This window comes from Scatophagus argus, chromosome 7 (assembly GCF_020382885.2).
Source record: "Scatophagus argus isolate fScaArg1 chromosome 7, fScaArg1.pri, whole genome shotgun sequence".
In the NCBI taxonomy this organism is placed as follows: Eukaryota; Metazoa; Chordata; class Actinopteri; family Scatophagidae; genus Scatophagus; species Scatophagus argus.
The window spans coordinates 11781385-11806454 of record NC_058499.1 but is presented as its reverse complement, the minus strand read 5'-3'; the positions used below and the strand labels follow the sequence as shown (position 1 = coordinate 11806454).

Genomic DNA, 25070 nt, shown 5'->3' with positions numbered 1-25070 from the left:
AACACAAAAAACTCCCAAAATCAGCCTAAGTCACACTCTGGACATAGGCAGTAATCATATTAGGGTATTACCACATGATCAACTCAACTGAGGATTCTGGGAATTCCACCATAGGTGGCCAGCAGGGAGAGGACATGAGTGATGCAAAAAAGTGAACTTGGGCAAAAAGTGACTTAGGCGATTATTTTAGGAAGGTGACGATATGTGACGGCACTGGACACCACCGACTCATAGAACATCCTCAGCATCGTCCTGCAGATGTTGAACGACCTCAGCCGCCTCAGGAAATAGAGGCGGCTCTGGCCTTTTCTGTAAACAGTGTCCACGTTCTTGCACCAGTCCAGTTGGTGATCTAAAAAAGTAATAAAGTAAAAGCAAAAAAAATAAATAAATAAATAAAAGCACCAAAAAAAAAAGTAAGAAGGAGTGTAAAATAATAAAAAACGACAGAAAACAGTAAAGAAAGAAGTTTGATCTGTTCACATGGAAACTGTTGTACTTTTAATGTACCAGTATTAGGTCTAGCAGTACACTGACTTATACATGATGGCGATTACATTACATCATCTTTATGTATAACTTCTGTTAATGTATTAGATTACTGTGCTTTGACGTGTGTTGGCGTCATATGTCACACTACTACATTTCCCAGAATCCTCTCCCCTGCTCATTCTCAGCCAATAACAAATCAGTTTGTTGAACGGGCGCTAAATCTGTTGTTTGACTCTGTCATACTCCAGGAGAGAGCATGCGTAGCGACAAAAAACTAATGGCTAAAATTGTCCAAGTGTAATGAAACTTGATGAAATTCAGTCTTGCGGCGAGACAAACTCTGTGCGAGCTCCCGGTCCCTCGTGTCATCCCGCGTCACGAGCAATGCTGAAGAAAGTGGCCGCCACTTCGTGATCTGAACTCGGACTGCTAGGCTGCTAATACTCGTTAGCACAGCTTCGTTATCAACAATGTCTGCTCTTCCACAAAATAACTTGAAGGAACAGCTGGCGAGGCACAGCAATGCGGCTCAAAGCAAGTTGTCTCTGGCTAAACCCAAACCTGGGTAAGTCTACAGCGAGCACACGCCACAGCAGGGACATGACTCTTTTAGCTTTGAGCTGTCAGTTGTGCTAACGGATGAACACTCGGAGATGTATTCGCTGGCCATCAACACAGCAGGGATACGTTAGCTTTGTCAGAGATGAAAAGTGTGTTAGTTCTTTACCAGGGGCCTCTTGCATCCAGCACTAGTAGTTTCACAACTCGATATGAAATGTTTCAATTCATCATGAAGACAGTTTGTCATACAGGAAAAATAAAACATTAAATATTGACGTGGCCGGTGGTAGTAAATAGTAATTAATGCGTTACTGAAGTGTCCATGTCTAAATAATGCTTAACACTTCAAGCACCTAAAGCATTTAAGTTATGATTTACATTGTTATTTGTAATCACTGATCTGACCTGAGATCCTGTGGCTCCTTCTGTCCCCACTGGATGCTCCAGATTTCTGACTTTTAAATTTAAGGATTTGCTGCTGTTCTTTGCCATTTCTGATAGTAAATGAAGAGTCTCTGGGTTTTGGACTGTTTGTTGGTCAAAAGAAGACGTTTGACGACATCACTATGGGCTATAGGAAATTGTTGATGCAATATTAGTATGAATAAACAATACTTTATATCTCTATCTAAACCTAGCCAGGTTGATGGACATGACACCCTTGATCTTAACTCTCAAATTCTGTTTTCATAATCTCACACTAATTTATTTTTTCAGGGCTTTTTCTTTCAAAAAGAAGTCCTCATCAGGGACAACCAAGGTGGAAGTCCCGACCAAGGTAATCAGCTCTCATGTTTTGGCAAACAGGAATGTCAATGTCCCTAAGAGCAGTTTGGTGACTGAATCTCCTTTGACATTTTCAAATAAGCTTGAGAGACCTCAAAAATCCAAAATCAACGCCTTCTTCCCTGTAAGTTCAAAAGGCAAGTCGGACTCCATCAGCCCAATACCTAACTGTGCTCCTGCAGGACCGACTCTTTCGGCAGTGTCTGCTCTTAAGGTGACTACAGCTCCTTGTGAGTCTGATAACCAGTTACTTAATGGCACAGGAGGCAATTACACAAGTCTGGATGCATCTCTTGGATTCCCAATGGACGACTGGGATGATTTTGATGACTTTGAAACTCCTGCCAAAGCAAAGAATGACTCATTCAGTTCACAGATATCAGGAAAGAGCACCAATCCAGTATCATCTCCTAGTGAAGGAAAAACACCCTTCACAGGGAAACTAAACCGCGTTGCACCTCTTATGACTCCAGAGTCAAGTGACAGCTTTGCTAACAGGAATGGCCTTTCCAGAAGTGTTCAGTCGTGTATGGAAACAGATGGACTAGAGAACAAAGTTAAGGAAAATGCACTTTCACCAGGACCTAGTTTGAATCAGGGCCCAAGAGAATGTGAACTTGAGGACTCTCCAGTGAAAATGACAAGAAGACGTCCTCCTGCTCATCTCAAGTCCATTATGAGTGATAGTGAAGAGGACAACAATGTTGAGCCTGAGTCTTTTAAAGGAAAGAAAGGTAACAAGTTGTTTGTTGCAGCATTTGTATTTTAGTTTACATTGTTTATGTTTACACAATTATGAAAAAAACAAAAAACCATCATCAACAAAAAAAGTTATATCTTTTTGCTTTATAGACAGTGTGAAAAAATGGATTGACCCAAAGATAATAGAGCTTGATGACAACTCAGAGACTGAAGATGACCTTGATTACGTTCCACCATCTCCAATCCCTGATGAGATCTCATTTGCATTGGAGACAAGGTCAGTTCTTTCAACAGTTTGATCATAGTTAATGAGTTTTAATGTTAAGAGTGTGCCACTGATTTGGCATTGCACAGCCCCCCCATTAACTTTGTCAGACTCAGCATGGACAGGCTGAAAAGAAAAAGAAAAAAAGATCAAAATTGATGCAGCAGAATGTTGTCCTTGTCAAAACTTGGACTTGTGTTATGCTAGACATGGATGGTGTAGCCTTGAGCCAGTAGACCCCACAACAGAGACTCCACAACCCCAGATATTTTTTTTTTCCTTTTTCAGTTTGTAGTTTTCATTCCCAGCCAATGCTGACTCAAGGGGCATCTCTTAACCCAATTCATCAGATGTCACACCGCAATACTCTACCAAGACCTGTAAACAGATCAGTGGAATAACCCTTTAAGCTGCCTTGTATACATTTTTTGACCTCACTAAAACCCGAAATGTTTGTATTTGTTAAACACACTAAACCAAGAAGCTTACTTTGTTTGTTGTGATGCATGTAGCCATATCACTGGGTAAACTGATAGAAAACACATCAATTGAGATAAACACATTGTCAAAAGAAAAGTTGAAATGGGATGCAACTTTTCTTTTGTTTCAAATAGATCTAAAACAGCTGCTACTGAAAGGAAAGACAGTGTGCAATTTAAGGGACCCAGTACAACTACACTACATGAACGCTCTGATCACTACTCAGAAGACAAAACAAGTAGGTGTTATCCTTTTTCTGATTCGTCCAGAAGCTGGGCTCATTTTATTCATCAAATTCGGACTCTTTGTTTGTCTCAGTTCATTAACTTTGTTGTTTCTTTCTTCTGATCGTTTGACAGACGAGCAACTCATCAGTATCATGGAGTCCATTTGTGCTCTGGTTGATTCAATCCCCGAACATGAACTAATAGCCCTGTCCTGTGGAAATGAGCTTTTGCTGAAGAGGGCTCAAAGGTGAGTACATTTAAGGTGAAAACAGCTTGCTTATCACTCATAATGTTTAATTATACATCAATATGATAACAATCATCTGCCTTTTTCATTCAGGAAGAGGATTCTTGCGACTGGTGGTAGTGGTGGTGGTTTACTGAGAATTGAGCAGCCAGACAGCACCGTGATTTCTGAACCCAGCTTTAAAGAAAAATCGTCTTTTAGCTGTGATACATCCAGCGTTATGTCCTCCATCTGCCCAGTGCCCGTGGACAGCAAGAAGCCTCCTCCGATGATGAGATCTTCAGTCATCTCGGGGGATTATGACTCTGATCACTTTGACAGTATAGTTGATGTGAAGCCCATGCACACTAAGCACAGCGGGACAATACATGTGGAAAATGAGACTATTTGTGACTCTCAATCAGCCCACAGCCTAACAAATCCATATTTTAATTTCTCAAAGAAAACAAGCACAGACCTGGATGGTTCTGATCTCTTCTTTTCACCCAAGAAGCCAGAGACCGTCGTTCAGAACAAATCTAAAACCTCAGCAGCAGAAGACATAGAACCCGATGACTTTTATGATGACGACTTTGACATAGATGACTTAAATGACTCTGATATCCCTGATTATTATGACGAACCCCCACCTTTGTTAGTGTCGCAACAAAACTGCAGTAAAGTAACTACAACAGTGAAAGAGGGGGGACCAAGCAAGTCTACGTGGGACAAAAAACCAACAACACCTACACCTGCACCCAAGCCTTCCAAGATCTGCTCTCCCGGTAAGTGAGCTTGGCAAAAAATCAAGACCTGTATTTTTCAGATGTTGTCTCAGTAGAAAATTTGTCCTAACTGGTTACAGATTCTCAGAGCAAACAAGCTTATTTGCGTTACATCATATTTTTATCAGCCTACCTGTATTTGAATGTACTAATTGTAAGAAAACAACAATTTTTCTGTGAATTGAACATGATTGGGTTTTGGCTGTTCCTTGGACAAAACAAGCTGGTGGAATGTGTCATCTTTGAGCTTGGGCAAACGATTATCGATTAATGAAGAAAATACTTGGCAGATTTATCAATAATGAAAATAATTGTTAGTTCCTGCCCTGTGTATCGTTCATTCAGCACTAAGTTTATTTAACCCTCGTCAGGTGTGATTCTGAAATGATGACTACAGTCCCTGATTGTGAGAATTGAGTAGTAGTTTGTTGATCTTCGAATGCATTTTATTGACTTATGTTTACCATTTTGTGTGGCAGAACCCACCTTCAGAAACCCAGCTCATGATCGCTTCAGAGGGTTCAACTTCCCCCACTCACAGGAGATGATGAAGATCTTTCACAAGCGTTTTGGTCTTCATCAATTCAGACTCAATCAACTGGAAGCAATTAACGCAACGCTTCTGGGAGAGGACACGTTCGTTTTGATGCCCACGGGTTAGAGATCAGAAAACACGCTTTATCTCAGCTGTGTGACAGTATATTTAAGATGTCGGCAACTGATGAGCTGGAACAGATACTTTACTTTTTTCTTTTTTTCTTTCTTTTTTAGGTGGGGGTAAAAGCTTGTGTTATCAGCTGCCTGCCTGTGTGTCACCAGGAGTCACTGTGGTCATCTCCCCACTCAAATCACTCATTGTGGACCAGGTTCAGAAACTCACTACACTGGATGTACGTATGTTTGCTCCTGTTGATCTGCTGGATCAGTATGAAGTTTCGTATGCGTGTTACTAAAAAAAGTATTTTGGTTATTTTGTACTGTCACGCAATTCAGATTCCAGCTACAAGCCTGTCTGGTGGTAAAAGTGACAGTGAAGCAGCGAGGATCTATATGCAGCTCTCCAGGAAAGAGCCCATCATTAAACTGCTTTATGTCACTCCTGAAAAGGTGAGCAGTGGATGCCTTGCACTCAAAATGTTGGAATCAAAGAGTGTGTTTTCCTCTTTTCTGTAAATAAAGATTGATATTTTGTTTTTAAACTTACTTTTGCTGACGCATCTTTTCTTCTCCCGAAGGTGAGTGCAAGTAACAAGCTGATCTCAGCCCTGCAGAACCTGTACGAGCGAGACCTTTTGGCCCGGTTTGTCATAGATGAGGCCCACTGTGTCAGTCAGGTGTGTTTTTCTGCTCTGTACACACTCTGCGCTATGCTTTTATTTTTGCAACAGCCATTGTGACTCATCCTGTGACCTTAAAATATTTCAGTGGGGCCACGATTTCCGTCCAGACTACAAGAGGTTGCACGAACTGCGTCAGAAGTTCCCCAAAGTGGCGATGATGGCCCTGACAGCCACTGCCACCCCCCGCGTTCAGAAAGACATCCTCCACCAGCTGAATATGACTCGGCCGCAGGTGTACGTGCTCCATCTCAGGCTGTCTTTGATTCTTAAATAAGCTCTGTTTCGTTGTTGTTGAATTCAAATAGTTTGAACGTCCCCAATCCAATATATTTTCAGGTTTAACATGAGCTTCAACAGAGCAAACCTGAAGTACGCTGTGCTGCCCAAGAAACCCAAAAAGGTTGACGAGGACTGCATCAGCTGGATCAAGAAGCACTACCCACGTAAATAATTAATAATCCACTTTTTCTCATCCTGTTTATTTTCAGAACTCGACCATAGCAGGTTTTTTTTCTTTCTTTCTTATTTATTTATTTTTGAATGAAAAGATTTGTATGCACACAAAGTCCGAGTTCTGGCATGTCTCAGTAATATTGAAGTTAATTGACTGACAATTGACCTTGAGATTACAACCCCCCTCTGAATTTGTCTTTTGTTTAGTCACCCGCATCTCTACATGTTGCAGGTGACTCTGGCATTGTTTACTGCCTGTCCCGTAATGACTGCGATGCCATGGCTGAGAGTCTGCAGAGAGCAGGGATATTAGCCCTGTCGTACCATGCAGGCCTGAGCGACGGCGACAGAGAATATGTGCAGAGCAAGTGGATCAATCAGGACGGCTGCCAGGTGAGGTTACCACTTAATCGCTAATATGATGTGACGGTTAACAATAGATGATATGGTAGACATGGAAATGAGCATAAAAATAAAGGTAGTATTTTGCAAACCAGTGATTTTTTGAAGGATTTGAAGGGCACTTTGCTCCTGTCTGACAGTTTCCTTTTTTTCTGCCAGGTCATCTGTGCCACTATAGCCTTTGGCATGGGCATCGACAAGCCGGATGTGCGCTATGTGATCCACGCCAGTCTGCCGAAGTCAGTGGAGGGTTATTACCAGGAGTCTGGGAGAGCTGGCAGAGATGGAGAAATCTCTCACTGTATTCTCTTCTACTCCTATGCCGACGTCCACCGCATCAAGAGGATCATCACCAGTATGTGACAAATTCATTGACCTTTCTTACTGCATGCACGATTTATGCGTATATTTGGTTTTGGATTTTTCTGTCAAGCCTATGAATTAATTCATTACTTTTCACATGTCTAAGTGTACGTGTGAGTCATGTAGTCCCAGATTGATTGATTTATTTATTTTTAATGACAGTGGACAGAGAAGGAGACAGACACTCTAAGGCGACTCACTTCAACAACCTACACAGCATGGTGCACTTCTGTGAGAACACAATGGAGTGCAGAAGAATTCAGCTTCTCGCTTATTTTGGAGAGATGAAATTCAACAAAAGCTTCTGTAAGGAGCACTCGGACGTCAGCTGTGACAACTGCGCCAGACCCAACGTAGGGATCATTTCTCATCGTTTTCTTTCTGTGTTCATTACAAATTTTAAGCCTACTTCAAGCTGTTTCTAACTGAGCACCAATGTTTGACCACTCCTGCGTGCAGCAATACAAGATGAGAAACGTTACCGAAGATGTGAAGAAGATTGTGAGGTTTGTCCAGGAGAACTGCGAAAAAGTCGGAGCACGGTTTGGCAAGACGGCTCAGCAGAACAGACTGACGCTGAATATGCTGGTGGATATCTTTATAGGTAAAGTACATGTGCTTACTTGCACTTGCGAGTATGTATAAGAGCTGTGTACAAATGGTATTAAGATAAGACAGGATTTGATTTTATTAGTCCCACATTGGGGAAATTGTCTTATGTTGGGGAATCTTTTCTCTCTCTCAGGGTCTAAATCTGCCAAGGTACAGACAGGAATGTATGGCTTAGGAGGAGCATATTCTAGGCACAATGCTGATCGTCTCTTTAAAAGGCTGGTTTTGGACAACATCCTGGTGGAGGATCTCTACATCACTAACAACGGCCAAGCTGTGTCTTATATCTCTGCTGGACCCAAATCCATGAATGTGCTGTCTGGACACATGCAGGTAACGTGACGTACATCGATTTAACGACAGCATAAGAGAGCTAGAAACATAAGCCCACGTTTATAGTAAACATCAGCCTGCTCTCCTCTAATCGCAGGTGGACTTCTACGAGACAGAGAGCGCGTCTAGCACCAGGAAACACAAAGCGACTGTGGCCAAGAACGTCTCCCAGAGAGAGGAGATGGTTCAGAAGTGTCTGAAGGAGCTGACGGACCTGTGCAAGCAGCTGGGGAAAGCATTTGGCATTCACTATTACAACATCTTCTCCACGGCAACCTTGAAAAAGATAGCTGGTACTTTCTGAAAGTATTGTTAAGACTGCCTTTTAAATGGCACAACATATGATTTAACATGTATTTTAGAACCGGTAAAATGTTTTTTGTTTTTCACATGAACAGAGAAGCTTTCCTCTGACCCGGAAGTCCTGCTGCAAATTGATGGTGTGACAGAAGACAAACTGGACAAGTATGGAGCTGAAGTCATTAAGGTCTTACAGAAATACTCTGAGTGGCAGCTGCCTGGTAAGAGACCCAACTTAAGCTTTTGCATATTTAAATTTTTTGCATTTCATTTCCTTTCTGTATCCTGCTCATGGTGGTATTAATCTTACATGGTCTCTGTAGCAGAGGAACAGACTGACAATGGCGGAGACGGTTGGATAGACACAACAGTAGGCCGCGCACGAATAGACTACGAGGACGAGGACGACACGGAGTCCTCCACTTACTTCCGCAATCAGACCACACAGGGCCAGAAGAGAAAGAAAGCTCCTTTCTTCAAGTATTCCAAAAAGAGAAAAGGATATGGCAACGCAAGTTCCAACTCTAAAGGGTCTGTAGTGTGTTTGCCTCTCAATCATATGTAGAATTATGCTTATCTTTATAGCTTAAACCTTACCCCCCTTTCCTTTTTTCTGTCTTGTTGATGGATTCAGTCGTGGCTACAGCAACAAGTCGTGGTCATCATCTAGCTCAACAGGTGGATCAAAAGCCGGAGGCCGCGGGTCCAGGACCTCGACGGGAGATGCATCGGCAGGCAGGAGGCCGGGCTTCCTCAGCATCCCGACGCCTCAGACCAACCACAGACCTTTCTTAAAGCCAGCTTTTTCACACCTGGGTTAGGGCTGTCGTTTGGATCTGACTTTCCAGGATAGCAAACAACTTTTTCACTACATTTTTAAACCAGGTGTGGTTAGCAATATTTTATGTGTGTTCTGTACAGTTATTATCACGGTGTCTGTCCAGATTGAAATATTGATTGTTTGGTTTCAAAATGTTTTTTCACTGTCCATGTGCATATTACTTTTTTTATATTAAAGAGAAATTCTATCATGATTATTACTTCTGCTGCTCCACATTTGAAAACAAGTTGTATGCTGAACATGTACCACAAAGCCACATGGAGCCTCGTCATGTTTTAATATTCCATCTTTATTTCAAGTTTGAATAGTTTTATTTAATGGCACCAGTTACAAGGGACTATTGGAGCGAAACAATATTTTATACTGACTTGTACAGAAGGTTACCTACAGTACAAACATGGGTTCGGAATGGATCGGACTGAACAAGAACTTGATTTGGCACATGGATTTATATATATATATATATATAAATACTTGTATATATAACATAATTAAACAGCAATCTTCGATCCCAGGATAGAACAGTGCAGACTACATAACACACCACCACACATGGATATGCATATGCACTTATTAACGTGTATGCATGGTCGTGTGAGGGTCTGTCTACTGGGAGCTGAGAGAGACAGAAGGTGTGGGGGCAAAAAGCTGATCAAGATGTCTTCAATCACAACTGGTTTCATTCATCAGCCACTTCAGGTCTACATGCATCTTCCATGTTAATGTGATGGGGATTTTAACCAGGAGCAAAGTTTGGCTTTAACTTTACTTAGATCAAATTGGTTCTGTAATACTTTTTCTTCACGCAAATATCAACAGAAACCTTAAAAATGATGTCTGAAGGGCAGTAAATCAATCTTAGATGTTATACATGTCAGTTTTTAGATGACTGCTGAAAAGATGAAAGAAAACAACAGGGAATAGACAATAACAAACACCTCACAGCAAAGTTCAGTCCACCCTGAACATCTCTGCAAGATGGCCTTAGTAAGAACTGATCAAAAGTTTCATAAATGTGGGATTTGTTGCTTGGTTGTTACATGTAATGAACATAAAAACCATGTGGGTGTCTCGGCTAGAGTCCATTGAGTGCGTATTAAATTTAAACACATATCGCTCATCTTCCAGTGCACCACATCATGTTTGTGTGGCTGTACCTTCACTGCCGCTCCAACAGCTCACAGCCTGTTCTGACTTACGAACCACGGAAGACAGTCACACCCGTTCATCAAAAGTCACACATCTGGCCAAAACTGTAGCCATCTCCCATGAGGTAAAAGAACTGTAAAACATGTAAACATGACACAGCAAAACTCAAATGTAAAATCAAAGTTGGATTTGTTACAGGAAACATGCATGCCTGGAAAGACAAATTAAGACAGATTTCAGGATTGCCCAGTGCACATTACAAACAGTTTCCCTCTCAGCCTGGGAGATTTAAGGATGGAGTCGTCTGTAGTACAGTTTTAAGGGATGTTGTGTCTGCCAGTCTCCATTCCTTCATCTTTGCGACTTTGGTAAACTGCAGAGTGAGGATCCAGGTACAGGAAACCTGTCGCTTATCAATGAAACAGCAAAGAAGACAGGAGAACAAACATCCACACAAGAGGCCTATAAGGAAAATGACAATTTTTATAGTAATTTGTAGAGTGTCTCAGTGGTCACATCATCATTAAAATCAGTACAACAGCAATTAGGTAAGCGGTGTTCTAGAAACAGAAAGGACACATTTGACTTGTTCATCGTTGGGATTTCAATACGGAGGTTTGCAAATCACAACTTTTTGCTATCACAGCTGATTATTGCTCCTTGAATAATGCTGCCTTCTTTTTTTGTTTTTTGTTTTTTTTTAAAGTGTTGCATGTTCAGAGAGACCACTGAAGCTACATAATGCTGATAGATGTATGATAAACACCTTTGCAAAATGACCTTTAAAAGATATCCCGCTAACAACTCGAGCCTGGCTGGACTACCTCCGTCATGTTGACCTTTATGTCAGTAAAGAAGTAATAAATGTGAAGTATGACTGTACACACACAAAAAGAAAAGTCAACCCACCCACCCTGCTCCACCCCACCCCCGTTGAAGGAACAAAAAAAAAAAAAAAAGTGCTTCATCTTTGCATTTACTGGACGTGTCCAAGTTAAAAATGATCAACGTGACAGAAGTAAGCTCCTACACAGAATGTGCGACTCGTGTCTTGCCTCTAATGATTTAATATTTCCTCCAGCATCCCATCCCATGTGCCGGGAGACGTCGGTGCTGCTCCCTCCGCCGCAGACGACAGCCGTTTGTGAGGGATAATGAGCTACAGCAGTGGAACCAGCCACAACGCCAAAGTGCATGCTACTCTGTGGTCAGGACAATAATTCAGCCAAGGACTGACACAGGAGCAAACAAAGAAGGTAGCACCATCGGGCCTTCAGTGGAGCAGCTGCAGGTGCTGGTATGAGGGTGTAACGTTTGAAGTGACAGACCAAAGAAAAAAAAAAAAAAAGCAACCTTGTTCAGCCTTCAGTGATGAATCAATCCATTCTCAATTTGTTTGTCTGTTTTTTTTTTTAAAATCCCAAAAGAAGCAGACTTATCACTTGAACCTCTCTCGAAGGCCTCCGACATCCACTCTCGTCTTCTCAAACTTTTCCTCTCCTTTCACGTATTTTCCTTCCTCTTTGTTTTTCCTCGCCTTTTCCAAATGAGATGAGAAAATCCTTTATCTAAACCTCCACTGCTATCACCTTGAATCTTGTTTCCATTCCTACATACAGACATACTGACACTTACACCTGCACTTGGTACAGGAGGTAGACACGCAATGCAAAAAACAGATTTTACCCAGAATCCAACAGCCATGACAGTTTCCAGTCAGTTTCCCCTGGAGCTGTGAGACAGAAGAGTCTCGAGCCTGACCGACAACTCTAAGGGCATTTCATCTTTATTAGAATTATTATTATTATTATTTTTGCCTGTATTGGCTTATTACAGATATACTGGTAGCTGAAGTACACAATTCAGCAGGAGGTAACTCAAAAAATATCTACTGCATTTTTAATTCCACTAAAGAGGTTATGCTTCCTGTAAGATGAATTTCTTAGTGACAAAATACTGGTTTCGGGCTGCAATCAACCGATTATTCTGCCTATTCTTTTCGTGATTAACTGATTAATTGTCCAGTCTTTAAAATGTCAGAAAATAGTGAAAAACACTCATTATAATTTCTCAGAATCCAAAATTACATATTCAAAATTTCTTCTTTTTTATAAAATTAAACCAACAGACCAAATATACTGAATTTATGGTGAAAAACAGAGAAAAGCAGAAAATTCTCACTGTGGAGAAGCTTAAAATCAGAAAATGTTTGGCATTTTGGCTTGAAATATGATCACTGATTGATTATTAAAACAGCTGCCAAAACATTTTCTGACAATCAGTTAACTAATCATTTCAGCTTTGGCTGTGTTCCACACATTTCTAACTGAATTGGAACAAGTGTTACGTTTTTGTGCAGCTTCAGTATCGGTCAGGCTCACAGTCACCTCTCTGAACTCGAGACGTTATGGATGGTGAAAGCCTGTTTTTTAGATTATTTGGTACTTGTGATGGTATAGCGACATCTCCAGATTTCATTATGTAAAACTACGTGTTTAAAATCAAATTCCACGCACACTGCAGACTGATTCACTGCTGGTGGAGTGATGAGAGGTATGATCAGTGTTAAGTGGATCTGGATAAAAACCTTGTTTTTTTTAGTCCCCCATCCCACTTCCACATTTCCATAAATGCTTCTGACCTTACTTGAAACACAGAGCTAAAAAAGGTATAATTTAATCTTCAATAACAAAATAACATTTCAGTTCTGTTAAAATATACATGAAAAACCTGTCAATATATATTAGGAAACAAACTAATTTGTACAAAAAGTACATCATTATTCTTATTCTAATAATAATAATATAGTATGGTACAGAAACCTAGGAACAAGGATGATATGAAACCAAAATAAATCATTAACTCTTCATACAAAGAAATGATTGAAATTCATCGAATTTCAACTTGATGAAAAAATCAAATTAATCAGAGAAATAACAGAACAACTGAACAAATGAGCACATCCGAAAGTACTTAGTTATTAAAACCATTGCACAGCTATCTAGACTATCATCTATTGGTGCCAGTGAATCTTTGCTCGCCATGAATATTTCTATAACCGCATCTGACACTACTGGGTCACGTAACACTAATGGTACTGGTTTATTTTACTGTATCCTTAAAAAAAACGTTACAAAACAACTTTGATCTTCACCAGTTTACTTTGTACACCATCGTATACTAAGGTGTCATTTTGTCTTAAAACAATCCACAAGATGTAAAACTGCCAACAGTCATGTACATGTTCTCAAAAAAGGCATTTGGTAATCACCCTGTCTGTTCTCCGTTTCATGAACCTTCACCATCGTTCTGGTTTTGTTTTTTTGTTTTTTCTTGACCTGATGAGGTGAATCAGCTGTTTGTCTGTTCTGATTAGGATTAATTAATCTCAAAAAGATATTAAGCTGCTTTGCCTCACATATGCTTCACAGCAGTGGGCCGATTGGTTCTAACATCTTCTAACACTTCAAGCTTAACTGCAAGGACAAATCAATTAACCCAGATTACCATCATCATCATCATCATCATCTCTCTCCTTCTCTTACGCGAATACATGTTTAAAAATCAATAAATAATAAATGAGGGCAACATTCATCCGTTGCAACAAATCTTCCGTTCCTGTAAAAGGAACTGTTTAAAATTCTTCAGTTCTTTGACTTCAGTTTAAATTTTTTTCCTTTGTGTTATTTGAAAAAATAAAATACCTGAAATGACTTGAAATAAAAAAAAAGAAAGAAAAAGAAAAATGCAAAAATGTCTTCTGGTTTTGTAGTAAAAAAAGAAAGAAAAAAAGAAAAAGAAAAAGAAATCAAGCTAAACGAGGAGGTGGTTGGGTGGGTGGGGGGGATTTAACTCAGAGTGGAGGAGGGGAAGAGAGATCCTGGCCTGATGTTACCAGGAGTGGTCCAAGCTGTATGTCTGCAGGAGGATGATGAGAGAAGCAGGGTTCATGGTTGGGACGAGGATGCCCTCCATCACTCCGGAGTCCTAACCGTCTTCCCAGACCCCCGAATGGGCTTACGAACTCTACGACCTCACTCTCACTTGTTAATGAGCAACCCGCCCACCCAGCGGAGCTTGCAGGCAAACCACCGCCTGAGGGGACAAAAGTATTCGTAATGGAACTGCTCAAATTCGGGGGTCTGGCGGATATCACGTAAAAATGCAATGTCAAGGTCTGACTCGGTGAGGATGATGAGGAGGAGGAGCAAAACAAAGAGGAGTCCAATGGTCACAAGGAGCAATCGGAGGACACTTAAGACAAATTTATTCACCTGTTCCACCTCGCTGAGGGCCGAGTCCCCCCCTGCACCTTCCTGTGCAGATCTACCGTCCACACCAAAATCTCCCCCTTCCCCGTGCACTGGGGTGCCCGCCTCCGACTCCTTCTCCTCCTCGATGCTGCAGGGCGCCCCGTTGATCTGCCGTGATGTAGCCAGCTCCATGCTGTGCTCGGCCACCGGGGTGGGCAGGACGCTGTCGGAGGGGCTGTAGGCCTCGTCCGAGATCACAGCGGTCCTCTCGCTGGCGTCTGTGGCCTGGCTCCGGGAGCGTGGCATGAAAGATTCCCCATGGGACACTGAACGCACCGGTGTAGAATGGGCACTGTCACGCAACGACTCCAGACCTTGTGGTTCAGGGAGGAAGAGGAGGGAAACAGGCAGGAGGAAAAGGGAATGTTACACACATTTTAAAACATTACTGCTCTTACAGAACACTGACATCTGATCAAGCTGTCGAGCTGACAGGACATTAACCTCATTGTGCAAAGTGTTCATGAGCTGATGTGGAACTTAATAATTAATCTGACTGCTTCAGCACCAAACAGCCAAAAAAACAACCAACCGGTCAAGGCAGATGGTCGCCCACCTTAAGCCGGGGTCTGCTCCGAGGTTTTTCCTCACCACTGTCGCCAAGTGCTTGCTTGGGAATGTTGGGTTCTCTGTATTACAACTTAATTAAAGAGTTTGGTCCAGACCTGCTCTAATTGGAAAGTGCCATGAGATGACTTTTGTTGTGAATTGGCACTATATAAATAAACTGAATTGAATTGAATCGAAATAACATAATTCATTCATTCATTTTCTATGCGGCTTATCCATGCAGGTTGCTTAAAAGAGGCGAGAGGCGGGGTGTACTCTGGACTGACACACACAGACATCACACACTCACACCAAGGGGCAACACAGAATAGCTAGTTACTGCAGCCGCGCCTCCACATGCCCACTGCAGTGGCTGCAAATGACACTGAGGTTGACAAAGAGCAGTAAATGTGTCTGTTTAATGCTAAATTTTATCATACAAAAAGAATAGCGTGCTTCAAAGCTACTCCTCCTTTCTGCGATAATGTAAATATTCAAACTAGCAGTGTATGAGGGCCAAGCGTTTGCAATTAACTGGTCACGCTCTTTGGTGTAGCCTGATGAAGAGAAACAAATACATACTGGGCTACTTTTACTTCATGTGCACATGACTGATTAAACAAACACAGATGATCTCCTTCTGGTAAAAGTGAAGACGTGAAGACAGTGAAGCAAAACAGCATTATCTCCTCAACAGCCTAAATGAGACATGTGATGGGAACCTGGGACTTTGGACGTCTATACTGGAATGATCAATGTTTAAGGACACTGTAACATGTCCATACTCCTTCTATTTACTTTGAGATATTTGGACTTGGTCTATTATGTACATACACACAAGCTGCTGATTTTATTTGCCGGATAATCATGTAACATAGGAGGAAACAAGCAAAGAATGCAAAAAACAAAAACAAAAACACACTATCTAAACTATCTAAAAGTTATCTAAACAGGAGATGATGACTTGTCATTTCATCACAAATAAATACAGGTGAGGAAGTGAAAGCCATCTGCATCTGAAATAATTCCAGTCACATCCATATCAAAAAATAAAAAAAGAGACTAAAAATACAATATAAAAATATAAAGAATTTAATTTCTCACTGGAATGCAACATTACCCAGTATATGTATTAAAGGAGAACAGTACAGTAGCCACCTCAGCAGAAATGGTACTGCAAAATCTACACCTCCCTAAAACCATTCTACAAAGCACTAGCTTCAGGGCATGACAAATGTACTTCACTGTTACTGTACGACCGCACCGTTCATTCCACAGTAGAGGTTACAGCACAGTAAGTGAGAGGCTCACTACTTTGTGCATGTCAGTGAAGATGAGCTGTGGTTTGAGCACTTTGCTGACGCTATCACATTCTCCAGCGTGTCAAAGCAGCAACATTACACCTTCAGTATAAAGAGAGGGGATTAAACTTCAGCTTTTGATGAGGAAGCAAATCACGGGAAAAGGAAAAGTAGGACAGATTATGTCAAGTGTCTAAGCCTGTGCTGACATGAAACTTCTGTCAAGTGAAGAGAAGGAAGCATAAAGGCTGGATGAGCGTCTGCAGCCATCTTTACTCGGTGTTTACTCAGTGCCTCATCTTATCACGTCTTATGCTCACAACTGTGAACGGAAAAGGCATTGTTTAATTTGTACTTATAATGTTCGCAGCTGTAAAGCTCAAACTCTATAACACAAATTTAACACCACTTTCAAATACTGTATACTACTTGGAACCAAATACAGCTGCTACATATGGAGTCTTCAAATGACAAAAGCACTGAGAAAAAAAAATCAGAAGATACTCAAAACCTCAGACCTCCTGGAGACACAAACAACCACAGGAATGCTATCCCTCCACCAACAGTGATGCAGCAGAGGCTGATTTAGAACAGAGAAAGCTGTTGGCACCTCCATCTGAAGCACACCCTGTGATGAGTTTACCTGTAGGGCTGCTGGGCTGAACGCAGGGTAATGGTGTGCCAGGAAGAGGGCTGGTGCTGCCAGATTCTTGCTGCCCCATCAGGGCAGGGTACAGGGGCAGGACGCCCAGGGCCTTGCCCAGCATACGAGGCCCCAGGCTCAGCACGCGAACCTTCACGTCCCGGTAGCAGTGGTTGATCATACGTAGGTGGACGTTCACCCGGGTGGTGATGCGGATCAGACATTTCACCATGGCTGCAGCATGCACGAGTTTATCCCGTCCTTATGGTCCCTGTCCCGGAGTCCAGGCCACAGTCTAGCTGTGAGTGTGTGTGTTAGGCCAAAGGGTTCTGCCTCACTTGCGGTTTGCAGAGAGGAGAGCGTGAGGTAAAACAGTATGTTTCTGCAGCGCTGCTACAGTCGCCAGCATTGGCCTGGCATGGTTTGGCCCCACCCAGGCCAGTGACATACATGGAGTAGAAGACTCGGGCTATTTTCAGCTAGGGTATTAATACCTCTGTAAGACACTCAGTCAGCACACACTGGGGGTGGGAAGCTCTTTTGGCTATCTTGAACCCACAGAAAAAGGCCCTCAGTATACACAGTACACCTGCTTTGACCTCTATTTATCTCAGTGTACAAAGAGTTATAGTGTGTACTTGAAAGGCAGGGTCAATGGGTCTCACTGCTGCTTTTACCCAGAGCCGGGCAGGACGGTACATCTGCTGCGTCCGTGTCAGTGACAGAGGAAGCAAGGTCACCTGTTCTGGGGTAAGAAGCTCCAGGTGGGCTCAAAAAATGACTTGAGCTGCCATTGATGCTGGTACAACAAACATACAATTGTTCAACACACACACACAAGAAGCTCTGAAACCCCACGCTGAAATGGAGCAGGCTGACTGACGCAAACACCTGCAGCCGTAAGCATGAACTGGGCCAAATGGCTCTAGTTACAGCCTGTGTGTGTGTGTGTGTGTGTGCATGTGCATGTGAGTGTATACACAAGTGTGTTTTCTCAAGAAAGGGAAGAGTTCCCACAAATGGGACTAATGGTTCCCTGATCCATTTAAAATTCTGCATCCTGTGAAGAGTGGGATCATAACTGCTTCCTGGATAAATTATGAGTTTCAGCAGAAGAGGATGATGTGTTAATAAATACCATACTCTCTATAAGGACTCTAAAGAACGTTGTTGTAATGTTTTGTAGAAACATACATTGCCCCCCCCCCCAGCACTCAAACAGCCGGTATGGGGATTTGTCGTTCGGTGAAGCATGGCGTTGAAGCTCAGTTCTTACCCTCCATGATGGATATGTGCACAGCCCTCCGACGCGTACGTGGTACACTGCTGAGGCGAGGTCCATGTGTGATGGATGGACAACTTCTGCTGGGCACGAGGCCAGCCCTGCGGAGACAAACACAGACACAGATGCACCAACATCACTGCAGTGACAGAGCGCTACGAGCGGAGGTAACTCAAACTGTAGCCAGTAGGTGCTGCTGATATAATGACATCTACAGTAGCTTGGTGCCTACAAGAAAATGGAGGAAAATTAAAGAAAGATCTGATTGAGAACATTCTGACCTCTCCTGAGTTTACAACTCTACCTGTGTATTTCTGGAGGTTCGCGTTTGATTTTGGCACTCTGCTCCATCACCTCTTTTGCCACTCGTCCACTGTTATAAAGCACAGAGATGATGCTCAGGATGAGTTTTACATACACACACACACACACACACATGCAACCAGGCACCCAAGTGTCATGAAAGCCATCATCACAGTGGATGAATACAGTATATGCGCATCATGATTGAATTAACCCGGTGAATTCAGCTTTGTGTAACTGAATTGCCACCAGTTTGACAAATGCACACACAGACTTGCAGGCAGAAATATTAAAACAATGATCATGGTTTGCCCTTTCACATTAAGCTCAATATTTAACCGACTGGACTTCTGATTTCAATTCATACACAATCTCCATATATGAGTGTCATCAGATATTTTTAATGCTAAATTATTTTCCATCCCTTTAATCTTGATCTTTCAATAGTTGTGTATGCCCCTTTTTTCCTCTTAAAGAGACAGATCATCCAAATTAAAATATATCTTCTCATACACCTCAAGTTGTGGGGTGAGGTTTTAACTGCTGAGGTTTTGAGGTATACATGTTCTTAGGATATTTCTTTAGTATAAAATAGGTCCAATTAAAATTATTCACACCAAAGTTTGTGAAAACTGGACTTAATTTCCGCAAAGCCGTATTGCTTTTACAAATTGCAAGTAATTTTTAACAGCTGTGCAGATAATTTTTAATAATCTGCACAAATTAAACAAAATATTTGTAGGCTACATACCAATCTAAGTAAGATTAGATTAGATTTATATATATATACATATATACATATATATATATAATTTGGGCGAACTAACTCTTTAATGAAGGACAATGTTTTGGTCATACCACAAGTCTACTGCTCATACAAGGTGATAATGCATCATGTGATCAAGTCCCCTTCATTTTCCCCTCTGTGTCCTCTATCTTGTGAAGTGTCAGAACTACCCTGCAGGCAACAGCAGGCTGATGGTACAGCACAGAAGGCCAGGAGGCCATGTCCTCTGGGAACACCCCCCTCTGCTTCCTGCTGTTGTTTTCTTTTTCTTTTTTTTTTTTTGCAATGTCCTCCCCTCCCTGTCATCAATTACCCTTGTCTTGTCAGGTACTCTACCTGTAACGGAAACGGCTGCCCTTGAAGAACAAGTTGCTGCTGGACACCGTGCGAACCTGACTTGACTTCTCAAGCCTGATGAAACAAGAAAAAAAGGAGTGTGAACATATTTAATCTTTGCTTTCCAAATCCCAGAACAAAGCAGAAACTAGGATCAAATACCCCGATATTAAATTATGCATGTCCTCTCCTTGCACTGTCGTCGCAGAATCCATACAGTATTCAATATGTTTACATTGTCATACAAAGTGAGACATTAATGTTTAATGTTTCATTTTGCTTTCACGGCACATGTGTGCTTCTCTGAAAGACACATTATCTTGATCACATGTCCTCTTGCCTTTTAGTTCCGCAGTCTCCTTATTACAGTAAAACTTTAATAAGTGGGAGGCTGAGAAAATATTATCTGCCACTTCAGAGAGTCAGCAAAAGGTCACATCATATTAAGTCCATCAATGCTCTGGCCTTCTCATGCCCTCTCTCTTTCCATCTGCTAACCCCCACATGCACCCTTCATCACCTGATCTATCAGCCCAGCTCATTACTACACCACTCCCAGGCCCCTGAGCTCACTGAATGCCTGTTTGCTTTTTTTCTATTTAATCACCTTTTCTGAGCAGAAGAGAGCAGAGAGGACTCGCACTATTACTCACGGCTGAGACATGGAAGCCATATCTCACGGGGAGCGCTGAAGTGCTTGCAGTCTCGTGCCAGCGCACACTCATTCACTAAAGGTCAGAAGCAACTCACACCTCATTTCCCGCTGACAAACAACCCAAAGGAAAGGGCTTCTAAGGACGCCAAGGTACCATGACGGTAACCTGCCGCACAGTGATCAAGGATGCAGAGCAGGTAACTAAGTCATGACAGAGAGCTTGAGGGGGAAAAAAAAAACACTGCAATGAAAGAAACTCACTTATAGAAAGCCTGGTTCTCCACTCCGCACTTCCAGAGGTGCTTGCAAGCCTCCGGTGTGGGCGCAAAGTATGTCAAGATGATCTTTTCGTCCTGCACGTTAAAAATAAGAGAACGTGCAGGAAAATATAACAAACTGAGACAGATCACTACACACCACAGCACACTAGTATGTGCAGTCCTGAGTGCCCCCCCTCCTCCCACATCCAACAATTCATGCTCTCACCTCCTTCTGATTTGCATATATGTGGAACGTCTTGCCTTCGAACTTCAGCTTGGTCACCTCGTTCCTGTCCAGGAGAGAGCGTAGCAACAGAGAGCAGAAACAGAAAACCACAGCCTCTTTAAATATTAATGACAAAACACTCTGAGATCACATAAACAGTCACGGAGCACGATGTTTGGCTGACAAAACAAATGAGGGATAATATTCCCTGCAGACAGAGAATGGAGAACGGATGGAAACTTGAGCACTGCTTAATCCAAACAAACAAAGCCACAATAAATACTGCAAACATAACAGGTCTGTCTTCATTATTGTGACAGGAACCTCAGGTAAAAGCACACGTTAGGTTGAAATGCACCATGTTATATACATTTGCAATCTGTCAGTGAAGCATCTTGCTGAATTCAAAGCAGTAGGCATTAACACAAGTGGAGGCTACTGGTATCAAGCTATTGTCCTGGCACAGCTGGTGTAATTAGCCATCTGCGCACACGCTAGCTGCCGGCTCTCATCACAGGTAGAGACAGATGGATGAGCTTTGTTGACCGTGACTGTGCAACCAGTTGTAGTGCACACGCTGCGTCATGCAGAATGTCCTGCATACACAGCACGTTTGTCAAATCGGGGCCTGCATCCCACGAGAGCTCAAGAAGTCTTTGGCTCACACAGACGAATGCTCAACATTAAGCTCACCATTTGAGAAAATGAACTCTCTTGTTTCCCTGGAGCACCACAAAACCAAATGGTGTGAAGGCAAGGAAGGCTGGGTTCCCGGACACATCCTGAAAGACAATTTCAAAACAGGGCACATTTTAGTTTAAATTTTAATTGTACTTTTTATTAAATTAGATTTTATCAAACCTAAATCACATATATGTTTTAGAATGTGTTGTATATTGCATAAGGCTATTGCAGTATTCAAGTTGGACAGAACAGTTTGCTATCCAAAAATAGTGCAGCAGTGCATGAAAAACCTTGCATGGATGTGGATCAACACCATATGTCTCCAGCATCTGGGCTTTCTGCAGGAAATTTCGCTCTGATGTTTCAGGTGTCTGTCCGCTGGGGGAGAGCAACAACACACAAAATGTCTGTGTCAGTCAAAACATGAGCATAAAAAAATGCAGCACAAAAAGGCTTGACAGGCCAAATACTTTTGAGAAAGGCACAAACTAATCATTTTCAAATGACACGATATATTCAAAGAGGCACAAGATCAAGCAAAAAAAAAAATATATATATATATATATGGGATGATGTATTTAAAAAACACATACTGCTCATTTCAGTTCCAACAAGCTGTCAAATTACTGCAAGTACTCAAAGTGAAGCAGTGTGTTTACTTGGTGGTGAGGAAAGAAAACCACTAGTGGGCAGCAGAGTGTCATGCTGGTTGTCACTCCTCACTGCTCCTACAGCATCAGAGCTGGACTTTGTTCATGCCATTCTGGCTGTTTTGTTTCTTACTGTACATCAATAAACAGGCATCTTTTTTTCCATTTGTTTCAACTACCTCAGCAAGACACCACAGTGTCATTAAAAATGATAAAACCTGCTGTCTGCGAGAGTGGTGTGTCTGTCAACTCTGTCAATCTGCTCTGAATGAATCTGCCCTGTCTGATCACTTTGAACACGCTGCTCTGCTGCTCTTTCAGTCGAAGCTATCACTAATGATGATGATAAAAGGTGAGCTTGAGACAATCTGATCTGAGTCATTTGAGTGCATAGTGGAAGAGACAGAGACAGAGAGAGAGAGATAGAGAGAGAGAGAGAGAGCTCTTCTCCTCTATCTGCTCAAATAAACAACAATAATCTGTCTGGCCAAACCAATAGAGACCAAGCGTGCCTCATTACTGCACTCAATTACATAAATGTCAGAGGAAGTCTGGTGTTCATTCAGCCTGTATGAGTGCAGGATCTGCAGGTATGCGAAAACAACAGAGAGGCCGGTGGTGGAGGTGCAGTTTTATATTCTGGTCCTTACATCAGCTCTGTCTTGTGTATGTCTGCAATCCTACGCTCCAGCTTCTCTGAATGTTTAGGGAAAAACTGGAATTTAGAGCTGTAACCTTCAGGATGTTTCCCAGGGTCGTAATCCCCAATCTCAGCTGGAGAGAGGATCAGAAAAAAACATAACAAGTTAAATGTTAAACATATTCGGAAACATTCAGAGCAAGTAAAAGTTAAAAATGATGTCTGCACAGGTTTCGGCACGGTGGTGCACTTGCTAGCGGAGATGGGCTGAACACGCGGTGTGTTCCTTCATGCCACACTGCACTCCCTCAGATGACCCTGATGCTGATTTCTCTCTGCAAGGAGGAGCTGTCCTTAAGAGGACATGCCTCTTCTCAAACACCGTGCTTTCTGTGATGTTAGCTGTGCCAGTGTACCTCATGTGTGGTGCTTGTTTATGTCTGTGTACATATGTGTGTGTGTGTGTGTGTGTGTGTGTGTGTGTGTCATGATAAGACTCCAGATAACCACATGAAAGACTTAGTTATTCAGTGTGATTTCATCTTGCAAGTCGCTGAACTAATCATCATGAAGTACAGAATAACCTTTCACTTTGTTTTAAAGTAAATATCAGTGTGAGAAATTCCGATGCTTGAAATGCTTTTTTTTATAGAATATTTAATTTACATTTAAAAAAAACATTCTTTAAGGGACATTGCATCGTATGTTCTCACTCTATCACCTAATTCAGCTTCTTTCTACGAAAACATGTTTTTGCTTAGCTGGCAGTATTCATCAGACTGGTGACATACAGGGCATTGTAAAACAGAAGTCATGAACACGGTGCGAAGCAGAGAGTGATGTAACTTATTTCCACCTGTCACCTTCCATTACCTTGAAGGATGTGGGCAGCCAGCATGGCCGCATCCGAGGTCTTACACAGAAGCCGGCCGTGGTAGAGGTCTCTCTTAATCTGCAGGAAGACAAGATATCTACAGAAAAAGGATAAAAATAATGTCAGACAGGCCTGCTAATGAGAATACTGATGATATCAGTAAATACCCCAAGCCATTCCAGTTGCATTTCCCATTGAAAACACAGAAGGTTTAAAACAATATGAAAAGGCAGAGTAGGAGCAGCAAACCAACAAACCTGATAAACCTCAAAGACTGGTGACTTCATGTTCCCTGTGGGTGTTTTGAATATTTCTTTTTGATTTAGCTGAAATGAGGGTTTTGTTTTTTTTGGGGGGAAAGGAGGATAGGAAGGCCCTGGGGGAAAAGCTGCTACTGTGCTTCTCTTAAAGCCTCCAGCCTAGTTTTTAGACTCAGCAAACCAACTGGCTCCTAAAGCATGAAATTTACTTTAGACAACATGTAATATCAGGATGGTGATGATGATGATGATAATCATTATCATCATTATTTTTATTATTGGAGCAACCCTTCCACCCACCCTTCAACAGGAAATAAGACATTTACCTCATTGTTTTTCACAATCAGCAAGGCAGACCTGCTTCCCTCTATCTAGGCCATTTCCACACATGCTTATAACATCTGCGCGAGGAGACACATTAAAACGCTGCTTATATTTCCCACGATATTCACTCTGCAGTGTGTTCGACAGACACATTCAACAGCCATTACAGTGCTGATGGCTCTGGATGTTTTGTTTGCATTACAAAACATCTGTGCAATACTATACAATAATACAATAACAGCATGAACTAACACACGGGCTTCTGTACTTCTGTAAATTTCTGTGTTTTTATTTTCGTTTCTATTTATTTGAACTACAGGGGAATAAAAATGTCTTGGTTATTTATTTTTTTTCCCCCTTCTTTTTCCCCCTTGTTTTCTGTACAGGTGCAATTGTTTTCCTGGGCACAGCATACAAGCTGTCTTATATGATCTAAACTAAGAGCTTAGAGATACAATATGTAACATTTCCCCATTAAAATGTCTAAAAATGATCCTTATCCCAAATGCTTCCAACAATGTTCAAACGCAAAGAATTTTATTCAAGGTAACAACGCGTTTGATTTGGTCGCCTGCCGCTATAACTACTGCGAGTGAGTCATAGAGTGAGGAAGAAATAAAACCTAAAAACATCACGTCTCGTCTGTGAACATTTCTGCCTGAGTCA

The 25070-nt window shown here is 41.9% G+C and overlaps 2 protein-coding genes across 10 annotated transcripts in view; one reads left to right on the top strand and one right to left on the bottom strand.

The window, feature by feature from the left end:
- The first annotated feature begins 676 nt into the window (after window positions 1–676).
- blm (BLM RecQ like helicase) lies at window positions 677–9364 on the top strand. 2 transcript variants are annotated; one of them, XM_046393494.1, is made up of 22 exons: window positions 677–1057; window positions 1771–1831; window positions 1922–2573; window positions 2692–2818; window positions 3421–3524; window positions 3646–3760; window positions 3854–4524; window positions 5004–5180; window positions 5296–5414; window positions 5518–5631; window positions 5760–5858; window positions 5950–6098; window positions 6201–6307; window positions 6550–6710; window positions 6879–7074; window positions 7245–7435; window positions 7542–7686; window positions 7828–8027; window positions 8125–8320; window positions 8426–8548; window positions 8651–8858; window positions 8962–9364. In XM_046393494.1, the coding sequence occupies exons 1-22, from the start codon at window positions 963–965 to the stop codon at window positions 9146–9148; spliced, it is 4197 nt and encodes a 1398-aa protein (XP_046249450.1). In that variant the 5' UTR covers window positions 677–962; the 3' UTR covers window positions 9149–9364. The 2 variants fall into 2 exon arrangements, with proteins under 2 accessions (XP_046249450.1, XP_046249449.1); XM_046393493.1 differs by having other exon boundaries at window positions 1771–2573.
- A 4762-nt stretch (window positions 9365–14126) lies between these two features.
- Window positions 14127–25070, bottom strand: part of LOC124061565 (FERM domain-containing protein 5) — a 55867-nt gene continuing 44923 nt past the window's right edge. For 4 of the 8 annotated variants that reach the window (XM_046393496.1, XM_046393503.1, XM_046393497.1 and 1 more), the window contains 10 exons: window positions 23820–23917; window positions 22957–23080; window positions 21947–22034; window positions 21666–21754; window positions 20973–21036; window positions 20748–20839; window positions 19832–19906; window positions 18710–18778; window positions 18400–18506; window positions 14127–14944 (listed from right to left, as the gene is read on the bottom strand). In XM_046393496.1, the coding sequence (XP_046249452.1) occupies window positions 14358–14944; window positions 18400–18506; window positions 18710–18778; window positions 19832–19906; window positions 20748–20839; window positions 20973–21036; window positions 21666–21754; window positions 21947–22034; window positions 22957–23080; window positions 23820–23917 (1393 nt within the window). In that variant the 3' untranslated portion in view covers window positions 14127–14357. Of the gene's footprint in view, window positions 14945–18399; window positions 18507–18709; window positions 18779–19831; window positions 19907–20747; window positions 20840–20972; window positions 21037–21342; window positions 21444–21665; window positions 21755–21946; window positions 22035–22956; window positions 23081–23819; window positions 23918–25070 lie in introns of those variants that run through there. The other 4 variants (XM_046393499.1, XM_046393498.1, XM_046393500.1 and 1 more) reach the window with 4 other exon arrangements.

What these genes read in the sequence shown, in the direction of transcription:
- blm (XM_046393493.1), top strand. Translation starts at nt 963, where the DNA reads ATGTCTGCTCTTCCACAAAATAACTTGAAGGAACAGCTGGCGAGGCAC. An exon ending in AGAAACTCACTACACTGGAT is followed by an intron (nt 5,415 to 5,517) that starts GTACGTATGTTT and finishes CACGCAATTCAG; the next exon opens with ATTCCAGCTACAAGCCTGTC. An exon ending in TTTATGTCACTCCTGAAAAG is followed by an intron (nt 5,632 to 5,759) that starts GTGAGCAGTGGA and finishes CTTCTCCCGAAG; the next exon opens with GTGAGTGCAAGTAACAAGCT.